At 41.0% G+C, this 14,961-nt stretch overlaps 1 protein-coding gene across 10 annotated transcripts in view; it reads right to left on the bottom strand.

The window, feature by feature from the left end:
- Mub (poly(rC)-binding protein mub) overlaps window positions 1-14,961 on the bottom strand; it is a 231,255-nt gene that overhangs the window by 197,473 nt on the left and 18,821 nt on the right. For all 10 annotated transcript variants that reach the window (XM_076821232.1, XM_076821238.1, XM_076821227.1 and 7 more), the window contains exon 2: window positions 10,213-10,355. In XM_076821232.1, coding sequence (XP_076677347.1) covers window positions 10,213-10,235 — 23 coding nt within the window. In that variant the 5' untranslated portion in view covers window positions 10,236-10,355. The remainder of the gene's footprint in view (window positions 1-10,212; window positions 10,356-14,961) is intronic.

Genomic DNA, 14,961 nt, shown 5'->3' on the forward strand with positions numbered 1-14,961 from the left:
GGTAGACTTGGGATATTAAGATCGCGACGAATCCGCGCGAAAGAAATTCAGCTGCTAATTTGCCAGCGATCCAAGCCAATTTGCACGCGTCCCTTCAGCGAGGAGCAAGCCTGAGACAAAGGGGGAGCACGCGAAAGGGGTGTTCTTTTGGGCAAAGCGCCCCTCTCGTCGACACTTAAACAACAGCCGTTCGAACGGGTGACGACGTAGTCGGGACAAGCTTTACACAGCCTGCTCGCGTAAAGCGATCGAGGCGTTGCCTTGGGAATGGATCTTTATACCCTCTCCCGATCGTCCCGCTGAAAATACTAAATAAACACGCATGGAGGAAGAAACGGGGAAGGAGCTTAAGGGACGATTATCGGGGTGACTTGCACGCTCGGGAGTCGACGGCCACGACCGGGTAACGCGCAATCGAAGAAACTAAGAGGGGCGATAAATATTGCGGGACGGTTGCGGGAATTTACGCGACGTAAGAAATCAAAGGGGTTGGAGGACGATAAAGGGTAGAGGTCGCAGGCGAGAAGAAGCGTTCGCTGGTCGAGAAAGGGCTTTTCCTCAGCGCCGCCGCGGAGATACTCGGTCAACAAGCGGCACGAGTCTAAGTCCCTTCTTCTTTTGACGCCTACGTCGGCGGAGGCGATACTTTAAGCCGCTACTGGTCGCGCTTTTTGCCTCGCTCGAGATACCGTCACGGCTTTATCCTCTTATTTAGACGTCGAGTGGAGCCGGTGGGAAGAAAAACCGAAAGGCGACTGGGGTGGCTCGGCGCGGAACCGGTCTGCAATTATTTCTCTAAACTGCCCCTTTCGCGGAGCCTGTGACGAGGTTACGCGGGAAAGCGTACCTAAGTCGGTACGCAATATATGGCACTTAGACGGCAATAACGCGGACGGGATGGCTGCGCGACGGGATGGAGGACGGTAGAGGGCCACGGCGGGCTGCCGTCTCCTCGAGGGGCGAGATATTAAGACGGGGTGGCTGGAGAGGCGGAAGATACGAGACCGAAGGGAAAAACGAGGACAAAAACGCGGAGGAGGGGAGAGAAGAAGCGGGAAGAAGGAAGAAGCAAGAAGAAGCAACGAGTACTCACCCCCTCAGGACGAAAGCCCTCTTTGCCAGCTCCAGCTTGAAGACACTCGGTCAACAAGCGGCAGAAGCCCGTGTCTTGGCCGTTTTCCTCTGGCGTGTACAACCGTGGAGAAGGTCGTTACACCGGCCGTTCCTATCACTTCTTCGCTTCACTCGGACGCGACACTGTCACCGGGCTTCCCTTCGCGGGGGTCGAGGGTGGGGGCTCGAGTGGGCGGAAGGTAAATAGCAGAGCGGAGTCACTTTTTCGGCCGGATCGGACGGATGGGCCCCCCTTTTTTCGAATTTACTCGCCCGGCGGTGACGAGGGTTTGGACGCGTGTACACGGTCCGCGGCTGGCCCAGGGATTCGGTGAGAACGAGGATACAAACCGACGACGACGACGCGCTAGCCGACAACCGGCTGACTGCTCCTCGCTGGCTGTGAGGATGATGGCGACGGAGGAGGAGGGAGGGCGACCAGGCCGAGCCCGGAGGAAAAAGAAACGACAGAGTGGACGAACGGCTAAGTTTAGAATACCCTACAGGGGCCTAAACGAAACGGAAGAGGCGGACGTCGAGAGGAAGGAGCAAAGACACGGGGACGAGTACAATACACCTTGAAGCCGCTCTCTGGCCGCCGGGATGGGACACGGGGGGCAGGCGGACCCGCGTTGGCCAGGCAGAGGGGTACGACTTTAGATTCAGTGCCAGAAAAATCGCCGGCCAATCGCGAGTGGCCCAGGGACAAATCGAGATCGCCATCTCTCGGCCAACTGGGGCCATCGAATCACATTAATAGACCTTTCTCGAGCCGATCGTGCCTCCTAATTGCCGGGAAGTCATTACCACTGATAGACTCTTCTCCGTGGAATGGAAAGGGGGAGGGAGTGGTTGTTTGATCGTGACTGATTCGCGACACGGATGGTAACGGGAAGATGGCTGGAGGCTGAAGATGAATCGGAGAAGTCGCTGTTTTAAGGGAGTTTGAAGATAATTTCGATGGGAGGGAACTTCTTCGAGGGAAGAAAGGGAATTGCTACTGGTAGACTCTTCTCTGCAGACCTAATCGTGATAGATTTGTGACAGAAATGGCAACAGGAAGGTGACAGATGGCGGGAAATGATCTGGGAATGTAGGAGTAAGGAAGTTTGAACGTTGAGTATGGTTGGATGAGAGGAGAAATTTGAAGGAAGATTCTCTTAGGTGCAGTACCCGAAAGAAATGTGAAGGTGAAGGATTCCGCCGTCCGATAATAACGATAAAAAATGATCGTACTTGGTTGGACGCTGGAAGCCATTAATCAAGATATGCTTTCGCAAAAATTTATCGAAGATAAAGGGATGCGATAAGTTAAGAATATTTCAACGCCAGGGACCCGCACAGTGCTTCCTGAATAACAAATATTTACAATTTTAAAAGGAAAGTGGAATGATAGTTAAAAACTGATATACCATCTAGGAGTACTTAATATTCCCTAACCAGGGCTCGAATGAAACTGTTACAATTTTCAACTCATTATGAAACAACTGTAATTCTATGACTACTATTCTCTTCTGTTCCGAGAAAGCTGTTACTTACTTTTAGTGCATACATTTTTCTGTAAATAAGAAACTTTTATTTTCTTGAAAGTAGAAAAAAATTGTAGTAAACAGAAACATTTATTCTGTTCTGAAAAAGTTAAAGTTGTGGCAAGTAGATTTCCTGAAAATGTGGAGTATGTAGATAGATTTGAAGTTGAAACCTTAAACTACCTATTCGATGAAAATAATTATATAAAAATCACAATGTACTTCCTCTTCTATATTTCTCCTACTTCCAATTCCTTAAATAATAAAAATTTTAAAAAATATTCCTAACCTTTATATTGTACCCTTAAATATCTGTTTAAAAGTATATAACCCTTCAGAACTTTTATTAATCGAACATGCAATAATTGTTAAAACTGAACTCTTACAACAAAGTTAAACTGTTAATGTACAAAGTCAATTTAAAGCAGCAAATAAATGATTTAATAGATAAAAGTTTGATAAATCATTTTTATTACAAAACATAACAGTTTCATTCGACTCCTGTCCCTAACTTGATAAATCCCTCCTCATGAAAAACAATGTTCAACATTAAAACCACAGATTTGCATTCAGTAACACTGAAAACTTTCACATCATATAAGCCCCAGCGTTTTAGAAACTACACCCAAGACATGAAACGAAACTCCTATGACGACCACCCCCGCATATGAAATTCACAGTGTGAAAACCGTCCCACGTGGATCCCCAACCTTCCCTACATAATTTGTTCGTCGGTTTATACGCCTGCAATTGTATCTTGCGCCACGATACACACAGAGTTCCGACTCCCAGCAGAGTCGTTGAATTTGTCACATTTCGATAATGGGATACGCGAAATCTCTACATACACGTGCACGCGAGCGTGTGAATGTTTACACGCGTGCCGGGGCATAGCTGGATGCTGGTATCGTGGCAGAGATGACATTATCGGCTCTGGAATTTTCACTTATTGTTCGGTCAGGAGCATACGTGTGCACGATGCACAACGTGCATCCCGAGCATTGTCGTAGTTGGTACGTTATTATCGGTATTCATGCCGTGCTTGATACTCGTCCCGTGGATTTATATTTACGTGCCCGTTCAACGCGTACTTCTAAACTTCGTGTTTGCAGCGGATCGTTAATGTCACGCGCGATTCCTCCAAGAGCTGCCAACGCATGTCTGTTAGCCGCTGTCGCTTAGATAATATTATTCGTGTTATAAGTGTACATTGTCTTTCTATCCAGTGTTTCGTTTAACGTTGATTTCTATATTTGACTTTCGCAGACGTTTAAATCAGTGAAACAGATTTACTGTCGAAGCTACGCTAATTGGTAATTAGCACACTGGTGAATTGATGGGCCGATTGTTTGAGATTTTAGTGATCATGAACGAATCCACACCAAGGCAAAATCAAGGGTAATGACTGGAAGTAATATGGATTTATAATTGCTTAGAAATGGTAGGAGAATAATACTAATAAAAATGTAAATAAAACTAATCTACATATAATGAGACATCATTTCAGGATTGCCATTGAATTCTTCCAGATTCTAGTTGGGTGTTCAATAATACTTATTACTATACAGAGAATTACTGTTTAATAGCTCGAATGTCACAAGAAAGCCGTGTATATCAAAATCAATTATTTTCAAAATCCACCATTACTAAAACTTTTCTATTTCTTTTACCGAGCTCTATTAACCCACTTAAATTTCCACCCACAGCCCTGAAACGCCGTACAGACTCTCATACTATTCTTCTCAGCCTAAGATCTTCCCCCATGTCGCGGTCACGATGATCTCGTAATCGGGAAATCCTAATCGGGCAACGAACAATACCACAGCCGCGAAGGCTTAACTAGCACGAATGGATCCCGAGAGGTATAGTGGTAATGAAGAGCTACAGGGCTACCATGGTATATATAGTCGCGGGGGGTTGCTAGATTAAAGGAAGATAACTGCATCGTAATCTCCAATCTGAAGTTGCCCATGGGAAATACCGACGCCATTCGCGACGTACACGTAGAGAAAGGAATTACATACATTCTAAAATGCTTTCCCGAACCACCTACCCCTCGAACCCCAAGCCATCCTTACCCTGACGGTTAGTAATTTCCGCGTGTTCCTTCCGACTTGGATTTTCTATCACTCCAAAGAGGATAATGGAAGAAGCTTCGATGAGCTTCCTACGACCAGTAGCGTCGAATCTATGCATTATAATACCTACATCGTTTTGATAATTGGCTACCACTCTTGTCGGTTTCAAGGCTTGTATATTAATTACCTTCCCATCAAATTACTCCAAACATAAATCATCTTTAGGATTTTATTTTAAAAAAAAAGTAAACGCTATTCTGTTAAATAACTGACCGTAGATGATTCCATGAACAATCTTCTAGACTTTAAGAATTTTCTTGGTTTGTTGATTCCAAGTAATTCTATTTTTTTTACCCGTAATAATTGATTTTCAATTCGGGAAAAATATATAAAGTATAACTAATATGTAGCTATTTTCCTCTTTTGTTTCAATTGTTTATCTAGAGGCCAAGAAGAAAAATGTTAAAATTGAGGGCTTTTACCCCCATATTATCTTTAAACGAGAGGGTAGAAACCTGAAACTTTACAGAATAGTGGCTCAGGTGAGGAGCATTGTTTAGCAAACAATAACAACAAAATTTACCTTGCTTACCTTGCTAGACTCTTTACTTTACTTCTGCTCCAAAAATTTTGCGTACTTCAATTTCCATGAAGCAGATCGCGTCCCACCAATTGACGAAACTACCAGCACCGCAATAAATTAACGGTATATTAGTTGTAAACACAAATTGCCATTCTACGTTCGGGTTTATTGCGCCTCTGACGATTCTAATTGTTCGAGCTTACGTTCGTACCGCGGACTGCATTTCGACCGACTCGTTGTTACGTACGCTGCCATTTCGAGCATAGTTTATGGCGCAAAGTTATCCCATTTACTCCTGTCGGGGACACAAGAACAATGTCGGATTTTCCTCGATGTTTATGCATTTGCAATCACGCCGGAACAACGATACAATGCGCGCACAGCAGTGCACTTACCTGCACCTTGGTGCATCGCTGCACACACAAATTCGCCTGCTAACTAAACTGAATAGTCGATAGCATTACAATACCATTTAAACTGAGGGGTAACAAACTACTTTTAAAATAACGAACCGCGTCCCCTAAAAACAGTACATGTAACTCTTACTCCATAACTGATTTTTCCAATCAAAATTACATATTAAAATCTCCCCTTTTCCAATGCAATAATTTTATTAAGTATTAAATATATGCTACTTTGTGAACTAAATTATTTTCAAGGACTAATAGAATAGTTTCTCCCTAGAAACGTAAGAAAGGAACGTTTTCGCTAGTGGACCATTGCTCCTGGAAACTATCTTGCTGGTAATCGTTCTCCGATAACTTGCAAAATCCTAAATTAATTCCGTCGAGCCGGCGAACGGTCGCCTGTAATGAGTGCAGACGCCTTTACGAGGTTCGTTTCTCTCGGCTGGATAGCTAGGACAGGCAAAATAACCGAAAACGAGGAAGAGGTCGAGAGGAAATGACAACACGCCTAGCACGGCGGATGAGACAGAGCAAAGTGGCGTGAAAATAAACTTGAGAGCGAAGCCGTCCCGAGGAGGTTTATTGCGTACGACCGATTTTCACGGAGGAGAACAGAGTAGACGGATGCACGAACGGGTTACTCTCGAGGTTCTGCAAAAATAGGGAACTGGACTCTTTCTGCAATGGCGACACGAAATAAATAACGTCTGCATCAAAGAGCAGGGGATTGAGTTTCTGTTGCTGCGTGCCTCTGTTAAATGTATTTGTTAAATAGACAGGACTTGGGCACACCTTTAGATGCCTCTAGACGTCTTCGGACGTCTGGAGATCTATATCGAAATTTTCACGTATGCATCGATGTTTTGGTGTGGGTATCAAAGACGTATCGATATTTTCGTGTAGGTATCAAACAGGTATCGATACATTCGCATATGTAAGTATCAAAGACCTATCGATTCCTTTTGATACCTTTGACTTTGATATGTAGGTATCGATACCAAATCAGAATTTGTAGAACGGTATTTAGAGGCACTATTGAAATAGTACGCTGGTCGAAATACTTGGAGTGGCATTCACTCAAGTAATATAGCTTAAAAAGGTGTTAGTTAATTTTGTTATTAATTTTGCAATTAATTTCAGTAATTGTCATTGGAAAAATTGTTTAAGATATTCTATGCTGTACTGATTAATATTCTACTAATTGCATGGCGTGTCTGACTACAGACCATCCGTTTTCCCTTGATGTCTAGTACTTGGTTTTCCTTTTGTAATTAATTGTAAGACATACCTAGGTACGATGAACCTTCTCAAATTCTTACCATATTATTGAAGATATGTATTATTTTACAAATTGTATTTTATAAAAATTACTCAGAATAACAGAAATTCTGCTTAATATAATCGTATCTATTTTTATATGTTCTTATCTATTAATATATTCTTAAATATAAATCCACAAATTATGACATCTTTCATATCCTTCTGTTGACTTGAAATCCCCTGCTCAGTATTCAAACTGTCGATTAATCTTCAAACTCTACAATATTTCACTATAAAAAGAAAAGATGCAAAGAAGATCAGTCCAACGTATCGAATGCATTCGTAACACCTTAGACCAAAATTTACTAACCTCCTCCACTTAGACGATCTAAAAGTGAATCAACTATGTTTTTCCAATAACCTCACAATTAGAACCACCAAATCATCTCTAATCTCAAACTCGTGAATACTATCATACATTCCAAAGAAATCTCAATTCTTACTCGATTAATGTGTCCGTCTGATTTGACATGAAACCGATTAAACCCTTATCACCTACTATTGACCAAATCCACTAAACTATTATCGCTTGCCAAATATCAAAGCCCCACGGGGACTAAATATTCGCGAAATTACGAGCCGCAACGACGCCCAGAGATTTCCACTTGTTGTGCAAAAGTTCCGACATCCGATTAGGGGTGTAACGTCCGAGGAGCTCGTGATCCAAGGGCGGATATGCGCTGGGTGGATGGATCGCTATCACCGCGGAAGCTTAGCCTTGAATCCGTGCAAATTGAGCTGCGGAGCCTCGTCTCAGGAAGCGCCCGCGTGTCGCCCCCGTTTGGAATTCAGAAATTCCCGCCCCACGGCGTGTGGCAGCGAGCAAGTAAGTGAATCTCCCCCGACCTAATCGATTATCCGCGCTGTTATGCGACAAACGTATTCCCCGCGATCACTGTAACAGGTTTTCGCCTACGTTCAAGGTAACGTCCATTAACGAAATTACGCTGTTTGCATACGAAACACGGGCGAAACGCTCGTTTGCGACGCCATGGATTACGCGGGTGCATCGCCGACGGCCACGCAGAAAAATCAATTTCGCCGTCACTTCACGCTTCTACGTTTTCGGACGTCGGGTTTTTCGGATGAGATACTTCTGCAACTGGTGTTTTAGGGAGAGAGTAGTAGAAGGGTGTGGTGTGTATGTGGACCAGGAGCGAAAATAAGAAACGGGACATATCGGGATATAATAATAGCTATGTAATTATATGGTAATTAAGTAAACACTCTCATTGAGTCACATAAGGTTTTACAGTATATTGATTTGACAGAGGGTTTGGTGGTTTAAAAAAGGTAGAGAAGATGGGAAATGTGTGTGTGAATGTCAGTATAAGAATTGGAAGTTACCAGCCACGAAGGTGGCTCCTGTGAATAGGATTTAATGAACAATCGCCGTGGTAACGATTAATTAAACGTGTCTCAGTTAGCTGATCGTAATGTTTCAGCTGGATAAAATGGCCTGTTAATCTCAGAAGAGTGAAGCTCCTTTAGCTGTTCATTCATCTGCTTCTTAACAAGGTATAAAATAAATATTGCTCGAGCCCTTGCTGAAAGGGTTTGTGGAGACTTTTGGATTGTTTTTTACACTTTCAGTTCTCAGAAACAAGTACCGTAGTGCTTCTTCTATCAGAATTTTTGTTATCTAAATAGTCTGGGTTAGGTGCAATTGCAATGCAATTTTTAGAAACAAAGTTATTGGATCTACTATTGAAGTATATTGAAAATGAAAATCTTAAAGAATTCCTGCAGTACCTAATCAATGTTATTGGCGCATTTCTAACAACGAAGATGAGGGAAAAGAATAGTGAGAATCTTTCCTTTTATAGTTGTAATGTTGAGAGATTACTAACTCGATGATAATAACGTGATCTACATGCGTATGGTACTTTAATATTTTTTTAAATATCAGAGGTAGATTTAAAAAGTAATGTAATAGATCCTACCTGGGCAGAAGATAGAAAATCTCGAATTTAACGAAACGTATGATATTTGCATTGTTCAAAGTTTACACGGTTAAATTTAACAACTGATTTTTTTTAAGTTTATTACCCTGTCTAATTAATTTACCGAAATATCCGATTACCCGACTTTTCACTCTATATTTATGTGAATTTCAAAAGTATGTTTAATTCGAAGAACTTTTAGCATTTCCCTCGATGCTTTTAATTGCTCGGAACGCTACATTTTTAATTAATTGTCTACGTGGACGATCCAATTTGTGAAAATGCAATATTGGGAGTAAATTGCATAGACCGTGTTTACTCGGACATTTTTCAATATTTCACCGTGTAAGGGCATGCCCAGGGATCGACTCATACATTTAATGTTTAATTAGAATTAAACAGTGTGTTAAAAGCACAATTGAGTTTAAGAATTGTCCAGCAAGTGGAAAAATCCATGGAAATTTAACCTGTGAAATCATATATGAACTGAGTCAGTTTGTTAAATACTGCGTTTAAGAAACAATACACTTTCGACCTTTTATTCGTTCATTATTTATCGTCACAATTGTTTTCTCATTGATAATACAAATTAAATCAAATTCTGTTCCTCACATACAATACAACATTACGAAAGTTTAAATTATTTAAGATTTCCACAAATTATAATTATTCAAATGTTATTCTATTTGTGTTTAGCCTCAAAATTATTTTCTGAGGGAAAAAATACTCAAATATTCACCTGTTCCTGAATAACAATTAACTTATCACGAACCACCAAGTACATCAGACTTCAAAGGCATTGAAAATTGAAACTATGAGTCACCTTTGAAATTTTAGATTATTTCTAATGATACCTACTAATTATGTTAAAAAATTCATTCATTTTAAAAATTTAATCTAAGTAGTAGCGTTTGACCCATCTACGTTTATATCCCTTGCAGTACCAAAATGCAGAAAAAAGTGAAAAATATACTTCTAACGATCTGACACCTTTGCCAACATTCAAGGCTCTTCAAGAACCTTTTACAAGCCGCGCTAAAGTTAGATTTTCTCTTCGAACTTCGATTCCATTAAATTTCTGAAGCGCCTCTACGTAAGTCCTCGAAGGTTTCAGCATCAAGTATCTCTACATTTCTAACAGTTTCTGTAACGAGTTCACTGTGGGTTGAACCACTCGGAATTTCGCGATGTGTCCTGAATCTAGTCAATATCCACCCATAAAAGAATGAAATTGCTCACGGTTCAGAAGAGGGGAGCGACATCCGCGTGGCAAGTTGTCTTCTGCGGTTTCCTTGGACTTGAAAATTCGATGGCCCTCCTCCTGTTGAGCTCAAAATTAGTCAGAGTCCTGCAGGATTCCTCTGGGACAGTATTTTCACCAACTGAAACAAATTTAGTTTATTTCTTACAGTATTCATGTCCATAATAATTACTAGATCTTACATTTTACTTTAATCAAACTAATCAACATTTTCCTCCCCCTGTGATCTCCTTCAGACTGCTTTTGATGAACCAGTAATATTCAAATCTGATAAATTCTTCAAGTCATAAATTTTATATGATACTTTTGCCTTTTAATTACGTGGAGAATTAAAGGGGACGATATTTGACGCGATCAGATTCTACTTTGCAAATAACTGTGGTTATTTCCGGGAAAATTTGCTATTCCAAATTGTCCCACTTGGTAAATTCACTTTCCGTTTTGCGACTGCATTAAGAAGGACATGAACTATGATGGTAGCCAGTGTTTACTTCTTCTGTGCCATTATGGACAAACGGTTTGAAGCAGAAAATAGAAGTATTGTGCTTCCCGCGGAGCAATTTTAACGCGATGGTTCTGCATTAAATGTTAAGTGTTCTTTTGACTACCATATCCCTGTAATAAAATGGCGGAGCTTTATGAGATTCTGTAATAGCGAGATGCATTTTTAGCGAAAGCACTGGAGCTTTTAAGAGACGCGAAATGATATCGAGAGCATTGAAAGCAGTTCCAGGGGAAAAGAAATCTGGCACAAGTGGATATAAAATAAATAAACAGCTATGGCGCTGTTTCGATATGGCCTGCACGAGGTAACGGGGCACGTAATCTCAACGTGGTTCCGGTGACATTAAATTAAGGGCACTTGCCTCACATCCGCCATATTGAATAATCAATGGGGAGTCCGCTGCAACTAGCGATAATCTTGAACGGTTTGCGTATCTTTTATGGGCATCGATAATCAAGCTACGAATTCAAATTATTTTCTCATAACGAGATACAGAGTAAATAGCATGAAGAAGAACATAATTGGTAAGAGCAAATCGTATGTAGGTATTTAAAGTAAATTAGACATCGATATAGATGTATAAGGAAGAATTAATTTAAGTAACAAATGACCTAAATATTGTTTAAAGGGTCAGACATAAATATCAGAATGGTATTGGAAAAAATTTAAACAATCTGAGCGATATTCTGGTAGCATGGACAGATTTACGAGTCACTGCACGGTTAAAGTAATAAGAAGAGATTCGTAGTCATCGCTGCCTCAACTCTCCCTCTACGTTTGCTCTCCCTGCTCCACACCACCGTAACGTGAAGTTTCCAAGCGAAAATGCTTGTAGGGCGAATCGCGAGCCGACTTTTTTAATTACTAGGCGCGTACAACCAAGTAACACGGTTATTTGCGAAACGTAAACCAGCCGCGCGTTATTACAACTCCCGTTTAATTCTGATATCGAGGCATTTTAGAGACCTCGTTTAATTCTCGTAGCTCTGACACCAGTCTGTTTTATCTAACGTTGAAGAATTTCCAGCATGTCTCTGTATTGATATTTATTTATTTATATTACAGGCAGGTAGCGTATTTGGTTACAGAGAGAGTATGGAAAAAAATCGTTGAGACTGAAACAGAATAATAGTGCAGATAATAATAAATGATAACTTAGATAGAAACAAAAGAGAACAGAAAGGCATCTGACAACAATTCTATGTAGGTTTCAAACTCAAGATTCTGTACAAATGTAATTTGAGGGCAGAGGAGGATGCAGAAAGAAAAAAAAATAAGATAATCACGATAATGGTTCGCAAGATTGCAAATTGTTGTAAGAGGATCAGTATTTTCGAGTCTTAAAATATAATTTTAAGGTCTGAAAACTTGAGGATTTATAATACAGAGATGTGGTATATTGAGCTAGCGATCTGTGGATTATTTACCAGTTCATTAATAATTTTGTGTAAAAGCAGAAAGTCAGAGACAATAATTCGTCGTCAATGAACGTCATGATAGTGTGGCAGTATGATTTTATAAGCAACGCAATTGAAATTATGTACAATTAAATACTTCGGAGCTTTAGACACTTCCAATGCACCTTTGCACAGCTTAACGAATAATCCTACCAAATGAATTGCTGACAATTGTAATTTTTATTCATTTGAAGGAGTTGGTTTTAATACCCCGGAATTATTGCAATTAACTGAAGTAACCGAGCGATTCAATGCCTTGTAAATCTGTCCTCATTAGTAATGACAACGAGGGAGGAAAAAGAGTGCGAAAGAAGAGAGTTTGTCGATTAATTTTCATAAGGATAATTGGATCTGAGTGCTGGAAGAAGGAATTTTCTTATTCATCGTTTTCTTGATCGGAATAATTAAATTCGCTCTCCAGCTAGGCGTTATTATGCATGCAGTAGATTTTCCATGGCGATGAAAATGTAAATAATTCGTTAATAATAAACAATTCCCGAAGACCACGATTCATGGACTTCATTTTTCCCCTTACTGCACCAACCTTAAACACGAACTGATGTTCTTCCGGTGCGCAATCTATCTTCATTTACAAAACTCGTACGCGAGACGATCCTTATACTCCTTTTGCGGCCCAAAATAAATTCTAATCTGAGAAGTACTTCTGTATTCCACAATAAGTAAGTACACTATCCCAAAATAACTTTAATATTCTCAAATCGAATTTTCACACATCTGAAATCTCGTGTTACATTAAAAATTCTAAACTCCAACCCTTAGACACTTAAATCTCCGACTGCCAAGGAAATTATATTCATTATTAATCTTAATATAAATGGAAAAATTCGTACAAAAATTTACTAAATAATAATTACAGATAGAAACCGATCTGGCTCACGCTGATCTGAACTCAAATCATGTAAGATTTTAACAGACTTAAAATTTTCGAACAACCGTTCAACCCCAATTTCCCCAATAACCAGCCAAGCCCCAACCCATCATCATTCTTCACTACCACCCACAAAATCAAACTCGAAGCCGGCACAAACGACGGGAAGCTTCCCCGCCAGTCACAGTAAGTTACAGACCAGTAACTGAAACTGCAGATTAGTTACTGAGGAATTTAGTAGGCCCACCGTTGCCGGTCCACTTTGCAGGGGCCATGGACCTCTAACCTTACGATCGCCCTGGAAAACATATTTCACCGAGCAGAGATTAAATACTTTACTCGAGCACCGTTTGAGGAAGACGCCCCCCCGGCGTCTAGGGGTACAGGAATATTGCAGTCAGCTACAGAATGGCGGTATTGTATGGCAGATTCAATTTCAATCTCACTCCGTCGCGATACTTCGTTAAGGACACTCGTTCGGGTCCTCTCCATGCTCGTAAGAAGTACTTGCTCGGCTCTTCTCTTCTTCACGCAGCCTCGATTCAATTTGGGGCGGCGCGGACCGTTGTCGTGGCTCGTCGCTCTCGTCGTTAACCCCCTTCAGGAAACACTCGTCGGGCGAAACTTCGCGGGTAACCCGATTTTCAGGTAAATTTCACTCGTCAACATTGCCATTAGGACGACACGCCATGGCTCTTAGCCGGAGTACCGTGGATTTAGCCCAAACACCGCTCCTCGGCTACACGGCCGCGCTATAAGCCACTTGCAACACTCTAACCAGATCGTGGGGCGATTGTAAAAATGCGCGCCCCCCAAGCCAATTCTTGAACAACCACCAATAGGCGCTGTTGATTTGATAGAGGCAAAAGTTTGCTGTGGATCACTTCCACATTTCGTTTTTAACCATTTGCACTCCTGTTTTCGAGTGCGATGTGCTTATACTACTTGCAAAGTGGTAGATGCGAAGCTGTTACTTCACTTGCTTCAGTTCCTTACAGCTTGGACAATAAAATTTAGAGAAATCGGGTCCTGAACATTCTTTCTCTCGTTTGAACTATGAATTTACCTCGTGAAGCATTGACGCAGAATTAAACATCAGCCCCTGAGGATGAGTATGTAAATCAATCCTCCTGCACTTTGGGAACTCGATGCTTAAAGCTGGTACTCGAAACGATGAAAAAAATGAAGATCAAATTTTCTAACCTTTCCACCTTACACCACTCTTTTCATAAAATATAAAGCCTTTGGTATCCTTTGAAACAAGGCCACCTTATCCAAAAAAATCTTCCCATAATGAACGCTAAAATTTCGACCAAAATCTAAAAATTACATATCTCTTCTCTTCACCTATACATATATAAAAAAAACTAAGAGCTATAATTACAAAAATTAATCAAAGTATTATATCTACTTCAGAAATAAAAGAAAAAGCCAGCAAAAGATTTATGAGCAAACCTTACCCCCACGCAGCAAAGGAATTAAATTCTAATTAAACAAAATGGCAGGTAGAAGATCCAGGATGAACCAGGGAACAGGTTGCAATAAAAAAGGAATCTCTGGCGACGGTTCAGTCCCCGTTTGATAGTTATTGTTCCTGGGGAAGAGAGGCTCGCCATGGCTGAACACTTAAAACGACCAAACGACGGTCCAGCAATAATTCTGCTCGGTGGTATATTACGCCGTAACTAACATACGCGTCGCATGAATATCATGCCGACTTTATCGTCACGGCGAGGATAGGACGCTGAAAATTGCACGAGGGACAACGTTGCGCGACTTAGAATTTGAATTATTGCAGCCACTGCCGACTAAATTTAAATTATTGCAGGTCTCTGGCGCCTCAACTAGAATTATTACCTCCACTGGCGAGTTTAAT

The sequence above is a fragment of the Andrena cerasifolii genome, chromosome 10 (genome assembly GCF_050908995.1).
Source record: "Andrena cerasifolii isolate SP2316 chromosome 10, iyAndCera1_principal, whole genome shotgun sequence".
In the NCBI taxonomy this organism is placed as follows: Eukaryota; Metazoa; Arthropoda; class Insecta; order Hymenoptera; family Andrenidae; genus Andrena; species Andrena cerasifolii.